This window comes from Delphinapterus leucas, chromosome 15 (assembly GCF_059928025.1).
Source record: "Delphinapterus leucas isolate spDelLeu-1000000601 "Yukka" chromosome 15, BTC_Dleu_Yukka2, whole genome shotgun sequence".
Lineage (NCBI taxonomy): Eukaryota > Metazoa > Chordata > Mammalia > Artiodactyla > Monodontidae > Delphinapterus > Delphinapterus leucas.
In genome coordinates, this window is record NC_143143.1 from 7,232,670 (window position 1) to 7,246,869 (window position 14,200).

At 61.0% G+C, this 14,200-nt stretch overlaps 2 protein-coding genes across 6 annotated transcripts; both read left to right on the top strand.

Moving 5' to 3' along the window:
- The first annotated feature begins 447 nt into the window (after positions 1–447).
- On the top strand, positions 448–10,390 carry SLC12A9 (solute carrier family 12 member 9). 3 transcript variants are annotated; one of them, XM_089895733.1, is made up of 15 exons: positions 448–585; positions 1,332–1,554; positions 1,712–1,846; positions 2,318–2,449; positions 2,863–3,171; positions 3,963–4,070; positions 4,192–4,303; positions 4,875–5,032; positions 5,141–5,223; positions 5,415–5,539; positions 5,686–5,878; positions 6,052–6,226; positions 6,450–6,596; positions 8,537–9,441; positions 10,304–10,390. In XM_089895733.1, exons 2-14 carry the CDS (start codon positions 1,374–1,376, stop codon positions 9,427–9,429), a joined length of 2,751 nt encoding a protein of 916 aa, XP_089751859.1. In that variant the 5' UTR covers positions 448–585; positions 1,332–1,373; the 3' UTR covers positions 9,430–9,441; positions 10,304–10,390. The 3 variants fall into 3 exon arrangements, with proteins under 3 accessions (XP_089751859.1, XP_022443670.1, XP_022443669.1); XM_022587962.3 differs by lacking the exon at positions 10,304–10,390 and having other exon boundaries at positions 449–581; positions 8,537–9,838; XM_022587961.3 differs by lacking the exon at positions 10,304–10,390 and having other exon boundaries at positions 450–585; positions 8,537–9,838.
- TRIP6 (thyroid hormone receptor interactor 6) lies at positions 9,351–14,134 on the top strand. 3 transcript variants are annotated; one of them, XM_089895735.1, is made up of 10 exons: positions 9,351–9,441; positions 10,304–10,415; positions 10,706–10,833; positions 10,923–11,048; positions 11,345–11,737; positions 12,052–12,145; positions 12,263–12,432; positions 13,177–13,355; positions 13,629–13,749; positions 13,864–14,134. In XM_089895735.1, the coding sequence occupies exons 2-10, from the start codon at positions 10,307–10,309 to the stop codon at positions 13,993–13,995; spliced, it is 1,452 nt and encodes a 483-aa protein (XP_089751861.1). In that variant the 5' UTR covers positions 9,351–9,441; positions 10,304–10,306; the 3' UTR covers positions 13,996–14,134. The 3 variants fall into 3 exon arrangements, with proteins under 3 accessions (XP_089751861.1, XP_022443677.1, XP_089751862.1); XM_022587969.3 differs by having other exon boundaries at positions 9,354–9,456; XM_089895736.1 differs by lacking the exons at positions 9,351–9,441; positions 10,923–11,048 and having other exon boundaries at positions 10,158–10,415.
- Positions 14,135–14,200: the final 66 nt, after the last annotated feature.

The following is a 14,200-nucleotide window of genomic DNA, read 5'->3' on the forward strand; positions in this document are numbered from 1 at the left end:
TGGGCTGGACAGGGCGCGAGGGGAGGGCGCCGCAGGGGCGAGGGCTGAGGCCAGGACCTGGTGGGCTTTGCAAGGATCCGAGAGGCTGGAGGAGTAGGGCCCCGCGTTCCGGGTGGCGCACCAGGGCCAGGTGTTGTGGTCCCGCCCACCTGCCGGAGGCCTTCCGCCGTCACGACACGCCCCTTTCAGCAGTGTCTCCTCCGGACGCCTCCGAGCTCCGAGTGGGGTCCCGCCCGCGCGGCGGGCGCCTGTTTGCACCAGGGTGATAGGCGCAGTGGGAGCCGTGGCCCACACCCTGCCGGAGACGCACGTCCGAGTGGCGACCCCGAGCAGCACCCGGGTCGCACGTGGGACGGGAGCCTCGCAGGCGGCGTGAGCTGGGTGGGGCGGGGCTTCCCCGGGCTCGCCCACGGGGCGGGGACGAGCCCGGGGACCAATGGGGCGCTTGTGTGCTGGGGGTGGGTCAGGCTCGAGGCCTGGCATCCCGGTAGCCACAGCTGTCTTTCCGGCACCCTTGCCCCCTCCGCCAGTAGCGGACCCTCCGGCTCTCGGGGATCACTCCTGAGCGGCTGCGTCCTCCGGTGGGTAAGTGAACGCCCTGCCACACCCGGGCGGTGAGGGTGTGCCTGGCCGGGGAGGAGCGAATCTCGGCCCCCTCCAACCCGCCCCGGGAGAAAGTGGGCAGGAACCGGTGCGGGGAGGAGGACCACCTTGTGTCGCCGGACGGTGTTTTTGTTTTGGTCGTCGAGGAGTTGTTGGGGCGGTGGAGTTTGGGGGACGCCTGCGTGGGTGGGAGGGATCTGGGGAGATTAAGGAAAGAGGAGGCTGTTTGAGATGGGTTGAGGGAGAGTGTTGATGGAGGGTGGGGCTTTGGAAGATTCGGAAGTTTCTTATCGCCCGGGGATGAGGTGATTGCATGGAGGATCTTGGGGGGCGGCTCAGGACTCCGGAGGATGAGGTGAGGAGGGCCTCCTGCCCATCACTCACTTCCCTTCTGGAGGATTTGCTTCCTCTTGCGCTGCCAGTTAAGAAGGCGGAGGATCTTTGCACCTTTCCAGAGCCACTGCCATCCCTAGTCTCAGGGACACGGGGGAAGGGGTGGCCTCAGGAGCTGGGAGGGGCCATGGTACCCACCGCTGAGGTTTAAGAGTCTGCCATTGTTGGGGCAGTGGCCGGGACCAGTCTGCCCTCCACTCACTCTTTGAGTTGTTGGTGAACGTGAGTGTGTCTGTGTGTGTGTTTCCTTTTTGGGGAAGCTTCTGGGTGTTTGGTTAGAGGTGTTTTGTGGGGGGCTCCACGGAGCTGCCTTCCACTCAGCAAACTCTTTGCAGGCTTCATAACCCATTGGCGGCTTCCTCTGCCCGCTGTCGACCATGGCCAATGAGAACTCTCCTCTGCTGGCCTACCGGCTCCTGGGGGAGGAGGGGGTTTCCTTCCCTGCCAGTGGGGCCGGGGGTCCTGGAGGGGCGTCTGCCCGGAAGCTCTCCACCTTCCTGGGTGTGGTGGTACCCACGGTCCTGTCCATGTTCAGTATAGTTGTCTTCTTGAGGATTGGTGAGTGGCAGGGGTTTACTTGGGGGTGCAGTGGGGTGGGACTGGGATGAGGTTGGGGAAGGGCCCTGGGAGACGCGGGTGGATGAAGGGCTTGGGGTGGGGTGGGGGGTGCGATGGGTGAGCCGCCGTCTCACCTGCTTTGCCACTCCTGTCGCAGGGTTCGTGGTGGGCCACGCTGGGCTGCTGCAGGCTTTGGCCATGCTCCTGGTTGCCTACCTCATCCTGGCACTCACTGTCCTCTCCGTCTGTGCCATCGCTACCAATGGAGCTGTGCGAGGGGGCGGAGCCTACTGTATCCTCCAACGTCGGTGGACAGGGGTCTGGGCTCTTCTGTCTTATAGGGGGGAGGAGAGGGCCCCTCCCTGCATCCCCTGGGGCGTAGGACAAGAGGGGACAAGTTCTAATGAATGTCCAGCAGACAGGTTGGTATGGGGAAGGGGACAAACACGACCTGACACGGTAGTGCTACTTTCCAGTTCACCAGGTGTCTTCCCAGCTGCCATTTTGGTTCTACTTGACCGTCCTGTCAGTTAGGTAGTATTCATCTTATGGACGAGGACATTCAAGAGCGTTAGTGACTTGGGCAAAGCCACGTGGCTTGGGAGTGGCTGCAGTGGGACGCACTGCCTCTGGGCACAGTCCCGTGTGTTCAGGGAGAGGAGGCCTGGAGGGCCAGCTGCATGGTGCTTCGTGCCTGGGCCCTTCCTCACGCTCCAGTTCATTTTCTTTTCCCTTAACGCTCACCCCCTGCTTCCACTTTCAGTCATGATCAGTCGCACCCTGGGGCCTGAGGTCGGGGGCAGCATTGGCCTCATGTTCTACCTGGCTAACGTCTGTGGCTGTGCTGTCTCCCTGCTGGGGCTGGTGGAGGCCATGCTTGATGTCTTCGGGGCTGGTTTGTGCTCCCCACGCTGGTCTGGGCAGCTCTGAGGATTTGCCGGGTCTGGGATTCTGGGATCATGGCAGGGAGAGAAGCCCTCTCCAGGAGAGATGCTCAACTTTCTTGAGCTCCTGCTCTGTGCCCAGCCTCGTGCAGACATCCAGACATCCGAGAGAATGTCCTGGCCTGTGAGGAGCTTCCCATCTAGTCAGGGAGGCCAGATTAACACTCCTAAAATTGACAGAGCAAGATTGGTGGTACCCATCAGGCAGGGCTAGGATGCTGGGGTACAGTTGGGCGGGGGAGTGGGAAAGATGGCCTTTCTGAGGACTGGTGGGCCAAAGATGGGGTCCCTTCCTGCTTTGAGTCATGGTTGGGGTCTCTCCTTGGGGGTCTGGCTTTCTAACTCTGTTCCTTCCCCTCTACAGATGCCACGGGGTCCAGCGGGCTCCGCACCCTACCGCAGGGCTACGGCTGGAACCTGCTCTACGGCTCCTTGCTGCTGGGCCTGGTGGGCGGGGTCTGCACCCTGGGGGCCGGCCTCTACGCCCGCGCCTCCTTCCTCACGTTCCTGCTGGTCTCCGGTTCCCTGGCCTCTGTGCTGGTCAGCTTTGTGGCTGTGAGGCCCAGGGACATCCCCTTGACCCCTAGGCCTGGCCCCAACGGCTCCTCCCTGCCGCCCCAGGTTGGCCACTTCACCGGCTTCAACAGCAGCACCCTGAAGGCCAATCTGGGCGGTGAGCTGGGTGCAGGAGCCCTGGGGGTCTCGGGGCGAGGGGCGGGGCGTGTGGGGGGGCGGGGCTTGGAATCCCTGGATGAGCGGTGAGCTGGGTGCAGGAGCCCTGGGGTTCTCCGGGCGAGGGGCGGGCGTGTGTGTGTGTGTGTGTGTGTGTGTGTGTGTGTGTGTGTGTCTTGGAATCCCTGGATGAGAAGAGATGTCAGAGAAAATCAGGGGCGGGAGGTCTGGACCTGGAGCAGTACAGGTTGATTAAGATCTGTTGGGCGTGTATTGGCCGCTGTCTGTTTGACCCAGCTGGGCACGAGAGTGACCACGAGACAGTCCCTACCTTAGAGGAACTTGTTTAGTTGGAGAGATAAGATGTACATTCAGGAAACAAACTGCATAATAGGACCGAGTGTAATTCAGGTAGACAAGAAGCACAGAGGAGTCCAGAGGAGGGAGACCTGGGTTTGGGCCGGGGAGGGCACGGGCTGGTGGAGCTAGAGGTGGCGTGAGCGGGGTTGGGAAATTCAGATAGTAGGTGGAGGGAAGGCGTCTGAGGAAAGAGCGTGGATGAAGGCCTGGAGGGAGGAACGGAGAGGTGTGGGGAGAAGGAGGTGATGAGGTCAGCTGAGCCAGGGCCAGAGACGGGTCAGGGCTGGGGTCTCGGTGAGCTGGTGAGGCTGGTGGAGAGGCAGTGGGGGCAGGTTTAGAACGTGAGGAGAGGGTAGCAGGGCCAAAACGCCCGGATCCCTAGGACGGATGCTGATCCCCTCTCCTCCCTGGGAACGATTCCCCTCTCCTCAGCTGGCTACGCCAAGGACTACACCACGGGGGCCACGATGACCTTTGCTAGCGTCTTTGCCGTCCTTTTTAACGGCTGCACAGGCATCATGGCTGGGGCCAACATGTCAGGTGAGAGTCCTTGGGGGAGGGGGCTGCCTTGCCACCTTGTGCCCCTACAGGGCACTGAGGGTTCAGGGATACAGGGCATGGTGGAGGGTTGACCTCCCTCCCTCTGCTCCCTGCCCTCCAGGGGAGCTGAAGGATCCCAGCCGGGCCATTCCTCTGGGCACGATTGTTGCCGTTGCCTATACTTTCTTCATCTACATCCTGCTTTTCTTCCTCTCCAGCTTCACCTGTGACAGGTGCCTGGGGAGGGGGTGAGCCTGGTCCTTGAGGGGGTGGAGTGGAGGCATTGTCACACCTGGATCGCCAAGGGAAGCACGGGCCAGGGCGGGGTGGGGGCAGATACCCAAGCTGTTGGGTGGTGTGGAGAAAATGGGGACTGTGCCTCCCACTGGGAGAGAGTTAGAGCTGCTGCCCTGGATGTGGAGGGCTGGCTACATGGTAACAGCCAACCCGAAGCCAGCATTTGCTTTGTGCCTGGTACTATTGTAAGTACTCGGCTTGGGGGTGGGGTGGGGAAGAGCTTTCTAGTCCGTTTGTATTTCCATAAATATTTGGCTTCTTGTGCCCGTACTGTTGGGAATGTCCACCCTGTGATGAAATCCAAAGCGGCCCAACGACAGCCAGTGAATGCCAAGTCTAACCCCTGGGCACACTCGATCTATTAATACGGTCCTTGAGATCAGGGCTGGGGTCAGCTCAGAATACCCAGCGCTTAACCTCAGCCAGTGTTGTGAGAACTGTTCTCACCAGGCCCCTAGGATGGATGTACATTTATTATCTGCACCCTGCTCCTTTCCTTCCCTGTAGGATCCTGCTGCAGGAGGACTATGGGTTCTTCCAAGCCATCAGCCTGTGGCCCCCGCTGGTGCTGACCGGTATCTATGCCACATCGCTCTCAGCCTCCATGAGCTCCCTCATCGGCGCCTCCCGCATCCTCCACGCCCTGGCCCAGGACAACCTCTTTGGTGCGCTGTCCCCTGCCTCGTGCCCGGCTCTGAGCGCACCCTCCTGTGTCTGTCTCGGTCCCCCCCTTGGCCCAGGCTGATGTGTCTGCTGCATTTCCGTTTGCACAGGAGTGATCCTGGCGCCAGCTAAGGTTATATCCCAAGGGGGGAACCCCTGGGGAGCCGTGCTGTATTCTTGGGGCCTAGTGCAGGTAAGCTTTCCTCTTCAAGCTGCCCTCACCCTCACCCTCACCCTCACCGTAAGCCCCCCCCCCCTTACACTCGCGGGACCAGGAAGGGTCAGACGCGCACTGGGAGACGTGCCTGAAAAGGCAGGATGCGTCGGCGTTTGATGGGGAGCGGGGCGCGTGGATGAACGCGCAGCCTCTTGGTCCGTGTCCAGCTGGTGCTCCTGGCTGGGAAGCTGAACACGCTGGCCGCTGTGGTCACTGTCTTCTACTTGGTGGCCTACGCTGCCGTGGACCTGTCCTGCCTGAGCCTCGAGTGGGCCTCCGCCCCCAACTTCCGGTGAGCGAAGGAGATGCCTGTGTCCCCAGAGAAAGGGAGGGAGGGATGGGAAGGCCTGGGACCAGGCGGGCGGAGGCTGGGGATGGAGTGGGGCGGCTCGCTGTCGGGGCAGCCCCGAGCCGCCTTCCTTCTGTGTCGGCCCCCAGCCCCACCTTCAGCCTCTTCTCCTGGCACACGTGCTTGCTGGGGGTGGCCTCCTGCCTGCTCATGATGTTCCTCATCAGCCCCGGGGCCGCTGGCGGCTCCCTGCTTCTCATGGGCCTGCTTTCTGCCCTGCTCACGGCTCGAGGAGGCCCCAGCAGCTGGGGTTACGTCAGCCAGGCCCTTCTTTTCCATCAGGTGGGGGGAGCAGGGGGAGGGGGAGGGGAGGGGGAGGGGGGGCTGGGACGGGAACGCCCACGCCCGGAGGAGGCCTCCTCTTCCCCCGGCTGCCTGCGGCTGGTTCCGGCCCAGCTGGTGAATGGGCGCCGCGCCCCGGAGCCCTTCCTCCTGTCACCTCACCTGGTCCCCAGGTGCGGAAGTACCTGCTCCGGCTGGACGTCCGGAAGGACCACGTGAAGTTCTGGCGGCCGCAACTGCTGCTGCTGGTGGGGAACCCCCGGGGCGCGCTGCCTCTGCTGCGGTTGGCCAACCAGCTCAAGAAAGGGGGCCTCTATGTACTGGGCCATGTCACCCTGGGAGACCTCGGTCAGTTGCCCTCCACTCACCCCTCCGCCGCGACCTCTCTCTCCCTCCCCTTCCCAGAAGCTCTTTGTGTTCTTTGTGCCCCAGAGGCCTCGTGCTTCTTCCCAGATGACCCTCCCTACCAGCCATACCCCCGCCCAGACCTTTCTTTTCTGCCCACGTGGACTTGGACTCTAGGAGAAAGTACGTGAATCTGGCCCACATGGGCTGCCTGCCTCCTCCGCAGACTCCCTGCCCTCGGACCCCGTGCAGCCACAGTACGGGGCGTGGCTGAGCCTGGTGGACCGGGCCCAAGTGAAGGCCTTCGTGGACCTCACCCTCTCGCCCTCCGTGCGCCAGGGGGCTCAGCACCTGCTGCGGATCTCAGGTCTTGGTGAGTTGCTCCACTCCGTGGCCCCTCTCAATCTCTGCTCCCCTCCCCCAGAGAGTCAACCACAGATTGCAAACTCCAAAAGGAACCCACAATCTAGTGCAGACAGGACTTGGTTCTCAAAGATAAAAGACAGTGTGTGATAAGGTCTCCGAGGTGATGCCTTAAGGACTAGAGATGGAGCAACACCGTTTGTTTGTTTTCTTTCTGACCCATGCTTGGGGCACAGGCTCTGCAGAACATGTCGTCTTTCAGGGGGCAGTGGGAGAAGTATTTGAGGTGGGGCTGCCCTATCAAATCTAGGGTAGATGCTTTCTAACCACCAGAGTTCAGAGAGAGGAAGACCACTGTCACCGATGTGGCCAGCAGAGGTTTTGTGATGAGATGGTATCTCAGCTGGGCCTTGAGAGCAGCAGAGAAGTAGGGGGCCGTGTAACGTGGCTCCCAGAGACTACAAAGGATGCCAGGGGTGTGTGGGTCTGATGCTGTCGCATGGAGTGGAACAGTCCCAGCTCCGTGACTGTGTCTTTGTGCCAAGGCCTCCAGCCCAGCTCACCAGCTTCCTCCAGATCCCTGCTCAGCGCCTCCATCTTTCTCAACCCCGGGACTGGCGTCTGTGCTGTCTCTGAACGCACGCTTCCTGCTCCACTTACAATCTGGCTAAAGTTCAAGTGTTGGACATTGCCCTGGTCGGTGTCAATCAGAACCCTGGGAAATGCTCAGGAGGGGGTGTGACTAGTTTAATTTGCAAGATCAGTTGGAGTTCCCACCTGCCAAGGTGTTTTAGGGGTGTTATCAAGCGTTGTTAGCTAGAACCTGGAGCATCTGAGGGCTCGTCTCTCCTCAGCCCCACCTTTTGTTGGGGAGAGACCCTTGGTCTCTGGACCAAGAGACCACTCCTTTCACGCCATTCATCCTGCAGAAAATGATTCAAATGAAAAGGAAAAGGTTTCCTTTAAGTGGTTAATCCCCCAGCATGGAGATTTTGATATGCTGGCAGATTTTGAGTACACCTTTTGTCCCGTGAGAAGGGGTCTTGGAGGAGGTCTGAGTCTTCCTGTAAACTCAGCCCTGGTACAGGGGAAATTATCCGATTCCATATTCGTTGTTCAGATACTAAAACCCAGGAGCTGTCAGCAGGGACTGGGGACTTTGTGGTTGGTGCACCACCAGCCTAGTGGCTCAGAGAATGGGCTCTGGTGCTGGGTACATCGTGTTCACTTGCTGGCCCCAGTGTCTATCAGCCATGAGCCTTTGGGCAAGTGACTTCACCTCTCTGGGTCTCAGGTTCCTTATCTGTAAAAGGGGGTGAGTAATAGTCCCTACCTCATACTGTTGCTTCAAGGATCAGATGAGTTAAAACACCAAGTGCTTTCAACAGGATGGGGGCTCCAGCCAGCGTGCAGATGGTGGCTCACAGGGGACAGTGCTTTGGACACGCTGTTGTTAGGGCTTTGCAGTCATAGAAACACATTGTGCAGACCCAGCCCTGAGTTCTTATCCCCCCCTAGCAGGGTCTGAGCGGTGTTTCCCTGGGGATTGAGGCCAGGAGCTTGACTGATCAGGGGGTCCCATCTGCCAGTGGAGTCAGACTTGTATCTCCTGTCATGAAAAAGGTGTTGAAGCCCAGAGTGAATATATCCTACTGCCCCTGAACGGAAGTGCTTCTTAGTTACGAGAATCCTAAGGCGAACTTTGCCTATTTAAATGGGGGAGATTAGTCATGGAGATAAATCAAATAAATGCATGTGAAAGTGTTTGGGAAAACTAAAAGTCATTATGCAGATGTGCATAATGTTGCCTTAAGAGGCCAAGCATAATGCACATGTCATACCTGATGGCTGACACACGTTGCTGTCAGCGGGTGGGAGTGGACACCTATTAGCATAGTGTGAACTCAGCCATGAGTCTGATCCTCGTGGGTTCCTTCCTGCCTACCCCAGGTGGCATGAAGCCCAACACGCTGGTCCTGGGTTTCTACGATGATGCTGCACCCCAGGACCACTTCCTGACGGACCCAGCTTTCTCTGAGCCTGCGGATGGCACCCAGGAGGGCGGGTCCCCAGCCCTGAGCACCCTGTTCCCTCCACCCCGGGCTCCAGGAAGCCCCCGGGCTCTCAGTCCCCAGGACTACGTGGCTACAGTGGCAGACGCCCTGAAGATGAACAAGAATGTGGTTCTGGCCCGGGCCTGTGGAGCCCTGCCCCCCGAGCGGCTAAGCCGGGGATCTGGGGGCACCTCTCAGCTGCATCACGTGGACGTGTGGCCCCTCAACCTGCTGCGGCCCCGGGGCGGGCCCGGCTACGTGGATGTCTGCGGCCTCTTCCTGCTGCAGATGGCAACCATCTTGGGCATGGTGCCTGCTTGGCACAGTGCCCGCCTGCGGATCTTCTTGTGCCTGGGGCCTCGCGAGGCACCAGGGGCAGCCGAGGGGCGGCTGCGGGCACTGCTGAGCCAGCTGAGGATCCGGGCCCAGGTGCAGGAGGTGGTGTGGGGCGAGGGGTCTGCGTCGTCCCAGGAGCCTGAGGAGGAGGAGGAAGGGGACTTCGTGAACGGCAGGCGGGGAGACGCCGAGGCAGAGGCCCTGGCATGTAGCGCCAACGCCCTGGTTCGGGCCCAGCAGGGGCGTGGCGGAGGAGGGGGGCCTGGTGGCCCTGAGGGTGGGGATGGCGAGGAGGGGCCCGCCACCGCCCTGACCTTCCTGTACCTGCCCCGGCCACCTGCTGACCCTGCTCGCTATCCTCGCTACCTGGCGCTGCTGGAAGTTCTGAGCCGCGATCTGGGCCCCACGCTGCTCATTCATGGCGTCACCCCCGTCACTTGCACTGATCTCTGATGCCCGTTCCAGGTAGAGAGTGTCTAGGTAATCGTAATCGGGTGGCCCACCTTGATTATGGGGTGAGGAGGGGAAGGGCCGCCTTCCACCCGCCTGGCACATGGGACTCGGACCCTGGTGGAGGTATTAGGGGATCCTGGTCTCTGTCATCTCGGTCTCTGGGAGAGGAGCCCCGGTGCACTAACTAACGCAGGGCAGCTGTCCTCGCCACCACGGGGGAGGGCTCCCTCCCCCACTGGACTCCCTCCCTTCACCCGTGCCTTGACGGGGGCTGGGTCTCCGCTTGTGACTCTAGGCTACCTCAGTCTCCCCACCTCGCCCAACAGACTCCCCGACCACTGGGGTTTTGATGTTTTTGTTCTGTTTTATTTTTCTAACTGCCGAACGTGAATAAAAGATCAAAACACTACGCGTTGGCCTGGCGTTTCTGGAGGGGGGCGGGTAGCTGGGATGGAAAGAGGGAGAAATCTGTATGGGGGATGGGGAAAGAGGGGCGCTGGAGCGTCCCAGCGGCGAGGGGGCCACGTGCGGGACCCGGGGCTCCGGGCCTGGGGGAAGCTCGTGGAGATGGAGGCTGCCCTCAGCCCCCAGACTCAGGCTCTCGAGGAAAGCCCTCCCTGCTCGCAGGAGGGGGCCCGACTCGGGGAGGGACGGCAGTTTAGGGCCTAGGGGGCCACGTGACACTCCCCCAGGAATGCGGTGACGTCACCGGGGGCGTGGCCGTACCCAAAATTAGGGAGGAAGGGGAAAAAAAAAGCCAGAAAAAGTTTCTTTCCTGGAGTCCCAAGCGAGGTGTGGGACAGAAGAAGGGATCAAAGTCAGAGGCCCGGGGCTCCGTGGGGCCCTGACCGCTGTCTGGGGTCCCCCTTTCCAGGCCATGTCCGGGCCCACCTGGCTCACCCCGAAGCAGCCGGAGCCTGCCAGAGCCCCTCAGGGGAGAGGGCTCCCCCGAGGCGCCTCGGGCCCGCCGGCGGCCCACGGAGCAGGTAAGGCAGCCCAGTGCGGCCGAGGAGGCCACCGGGCCACCAGCGCTCACCTCTGTCCAGTGGCTCCTGCCTCCTGCTGAGCCCGCCACTGCCGCCCCTTCCCAAGCCCGGCCTGACCTCGCCGCCCCTGACCCCTCGCGGCCCTCCCTGCCTCCTGCCCCATCCGCGGACCCCAGGTGCGGGGGTGGGGGCGTGGGGGAGGGGAGAAGAGGGACCCAAGACGGCGGCGTCCACAAGTGTCACCCTCTCCTTCCCCAACCCCACCTTCACTCTCTCTTCCCTCAACCCAGCACTCCAGCCCCACCCCAGGGTCAATTTTTGCCCCCTCCCATCTGAGCAGTGTTACCAGGCCCCTGGGGGACCGGAGGATCGGGGGCTGGCCTGGGTGGGGTGCCATGGAGCACCCCAGCGCTCGCAGGTGAGCACGGGGATTGGGGGTGGGGGGGGCTTAGGGCAGGAGAGGAGACCGTGTGATTTGCTTTCTCCCTGCTTTTGCTCCATCCCCAGGGGCTCCCCGCAGACAGGGGGGGCTTGCGCCCAGGAAGTCTGGATGCTGAGATAGATTCCCTGACCAGCATGCTGGCTGAGTTGGACGGGGGTCGAGGTCACGCCCCAAGGCGGCCTGACCGGCAGGTGACTCCCCTGTCCTGCCCCTGTCCCTTCCGGTCCTTGTCCCGTACCCCTCCCCCTCCCCTCCCAAGCCTGGTCCCTACTCTGAATTCTCAACCGCTCTCCCCCTCTGTGTAAGTGATGCCCACACCAGCGTGGAGGAAGCTGGGTCACCAAGACTCACTAGGTTGTCAACCACTTGAGGGAGGCCCCTTGTCAAAACCAGTGCTTGCCTGGGTGCCACATGGGGTAGGGGGTTCTACAGATGTGTGTCCTAGAATGGGCCCAGCTCACTCCTTCTGGTCTGCGTTTCTCCCCAGGCTTACGAGCCCCCTCAGCCCCCTGCCTACCGCTCAGGCTCAGGCTCAGGCTCCCTGAAGCCGAATGGAGGGGGTGTTCCTCCCCTGCCGCTCCCAGCATCCCCCTATGGGGGCCCCACTCCAGCCTCCTATGCTACGGCCAGCACCCCCGCCGGCCCTGCCTTCCCTGTGCAAGTGAAGGTGGCACAACCAGTGAGGGGCTGTGGCCCCCCCAGGCGGGGGGCCTCTCAGGCCTCTGGGCCCCTCCCGGGGCCCCACTTTCCTCTCCCAGGCCGAGGTGAAGTCTGGGGGGCTGGCTATAGGAGCCACCGCGAGCCAGGGCCGGGGGGCAAAGAAGAGGTTGCTGGGGTCTCCAGCTCTGCCGGAGGAAGAGGAGGCGGGTACGGGTCCCAGGTAAGCCCCTGGGCACTGGGATTTGGGGTCCTCAAAGACAACTGGACGCTGACCAGGTGGGGTGTGGGTGGGGTTTCACGTCCCGGTTGTCAGAGGTCTGCGGCGCTGGAGCTCTGGATCCTCTGCGGGTGGGGGCAGGTCAGGAAATAAAGGAGGAAGGGGTCTAGATATGCACACTGGCTCCTGCAGGGGCACCCCTGGCCCCTGAGCTGGGATGTTCTCCGATGAACTCTCTGGGTAGAATTGCCCGGTCACCCTCAGTGACAGCATCAGGAGCTAGAGGTAGGGCCAAGCCCCTGATTCTCAACTCCCAGGTCCCCCTGAGCCAGCCTCCCGAGGAGGAGCTTGAGAGGCTGACCAAGAAGCTGGTGCACGACATGAACCACCCACCCAGCGGGGAGTACTTCGGTGGGTGAGCTGACCCCGGGTGGGGCGGGAAAGGGGAGATGGGGCTGGAGAGTCAGAAGGCCCGTGGATCCAACTTCCCGGCCTGTGCAGATTGACCCTGTCCCTGCCCGTCCCCAGGCCGGTGTGGTGGCTGCGGAGAAGATGTGGTCGGGGATGGGGCCGGGGTCGTGGCCCTGGACCGCGTCTTTCACGTTGGCTGCTTTGTGTGTTCTACGTGCCGGGCCCAGCTCCGGGGCCAGCATTTCTACGCCGTGGAGAGGAGGGCATATTGTGAGAGCTGCTATGTGGTGAGTGGTTGGGGCTGGCGGGGGGGAGGTTTCCAGTCTGAGATGGGAACTCGATATCCAAGCCCCAGAGAGGAATAGGCCTTGAAGCAGGGGGACTAAAACTGATACACAAGAGGAGATGAATGAAGTCAGTAGCAATACACGGGCTGCTGGAGAGGAAGGACGATATTCCCTCATACATGTGAGGCATTTATTTTATTTTAAATTAAAGATTCTTTTGGCAGCATCGGGTCTTAGTTGCGGCACATGGGATCTTTCGCTGCGGCACATGGGCTCTTCGTTGTTGTGCACGGGTTTTCTCTCCTCCAATTGTGGCTCTCGGGCTCCAGGGCGCATGGGCTCTGTAGTTTGCGGCACGCAGGCTCTCTAGTTGTGGCCCATGGGCTTAGTTGCCCCACGGCATGTGGTATCTCAGTTCCCCGACCAGGGATCGACCCCGCGTCCCCTGTATTGGAAGGAGGATTCTTAACCACTGGACCACCAGGGAAGTTCTGGGGCATTTGTTTTAGATTTAAGGGAATGTGAGGCAGATATTACTACTGAAGGAAACTGAAGCTCAGGGAGGTTAAATAATTTGTCCAGGAAGCTGCAGTGCTGGGGCTTGCACTCAGATCTGTTCAAGGCCACCTTTCACTGAATCACATGCAGGGGGCTACAGAAACAGATGGGTAGGCCGGCAGGATGCCTGTAAGGGCTGCCGTGGGTGGCCCCAGCCCCCGACCTTCCTGCCCTCCTGCCCGACAGGCCACCCTGGAGAAGTGCTCCACGTGCTCCCAGCCCATCCTGGACCGGATTCTGCGGGCTATGGGGAAGGCCTACCACCCTGGCTGCTTCACCTGTGTGGTGTGCCACCGCGGCCTCGACGGCATCCCTTTCACTGTGGATGCCACCAGCCAGATCCACTGCATTGAGGACTTCCACAGGTCAGCGGGGTCCCCACCTTTTGTCTTAGGATGTCTGGCCTGGCCTTTCCCACCTTCCTCATCTCTCCTTCATATCCCGGTACCAGCCGCTCCTGTTTCACACCCCTGGCCATGCCTCCTTCTCATTAAAATCACTCTCTTTCCCTAAGATCCAAGACCCTACCTACCTCTGGCCTCTCCCGTTCCCTCCTGCATCCCACCTTCTCTGGGCTCTGTTGTTAGTTCCCTCTAACCCTGGGACTTGACAGCCTCCTTGGTTCCCTTCCACCCCAGGAAGTTTGCCCCAAGATGCTCAGTGTGTGGTGGGGCCATCATGCCTGAGCCAGGTCAGGAGGAGACCGTGCGAATCGTAGCTCTGGATCGCAGTTTTCACATTGGCTGTTACAAGTGTGAGGTAGGAGGGCTGGGCAAGGGAAAAAGGGTTATTGGGGTCTGGGGTGCTGAGCACGAGGGAGAAGGAACTCAGGGGTCCGGGCCTGATGGAAAGCTGTTGCTTCTTTCCGAACAGGAGTGTGGGCTGCTGCTCTCGTCTGAGGGTGAGTGTCAGGGCTGCTACCCGCTGGATGGGCACATCTTGTGCAAGGCTTGCAGTGCCTGGCGCATCCAGGAGCTCTCAGCCACCGTCACCACCGACTGCTGAGTCCCCCCAGGAGCACCTGCTGTGTTCTCCCTTCCCATCAACCACCCTCCCCGACATCTACCTTTATAACTTTGTCACCAAATGCTGTCTCCTCTTCCTCCAATCATGAAATAATAATCCCTCGAGAGTTTGTAAAACACTTTGAAGTCTGTTTTCTTATCTGATTCTCACAGCAGAACAACACAAGCACGGTTGCTGTGACTGC

Excerpts from the sequence above, each read along its gene's own strand:
- TRIP6 (XM_089895735.1), top strand. The coding sequence starts at position 10,307 with ATGTCCGGGCCCACCTGGCTCACCCCGAAGCAGCCGGAGCCTGCCAGA. Across the intron at positions 11,738-12,051 it reads GAGGCGGGTACGGGTCCCAG|GTCCCCCTGAGCCAGCCTCC; the intron begins GTAAGCCCCTGG and ends CTCAACTCCCAG. Across the intron at positions 12,433-13,176 it reads ATTGTGAGAGCTGCTATGTG|GCCACCCTGGAGAAGTGCTC; the intron begins GTGAGTGGTTGG and ends CCTGCCCGACAG.
- SLC12A9 (XM_089895733.1), top strand. The coding sequence starts at position 1,374 with ATGGCCAATGAGAACTCTCCTCTGCTGGCCTACCGGCTCCTGGGGGAG. Across the intron at positions 4,071-4,191 it reads GGCTGGGGCCAACATGTCAG|GGGAGCTGAAGGATCCCAGC; the intron begins GTGAGAGTCCTT and ends CCTGCCCTCCAG. Across the intron at positions 5,033-5,140 it reads GGCCCAGGACAACCTCTTTG|GAGTGATCCTGGCGCCAGCT; the intron begins GTGCGCTGTCCC and ends CCGTTTGCACAG.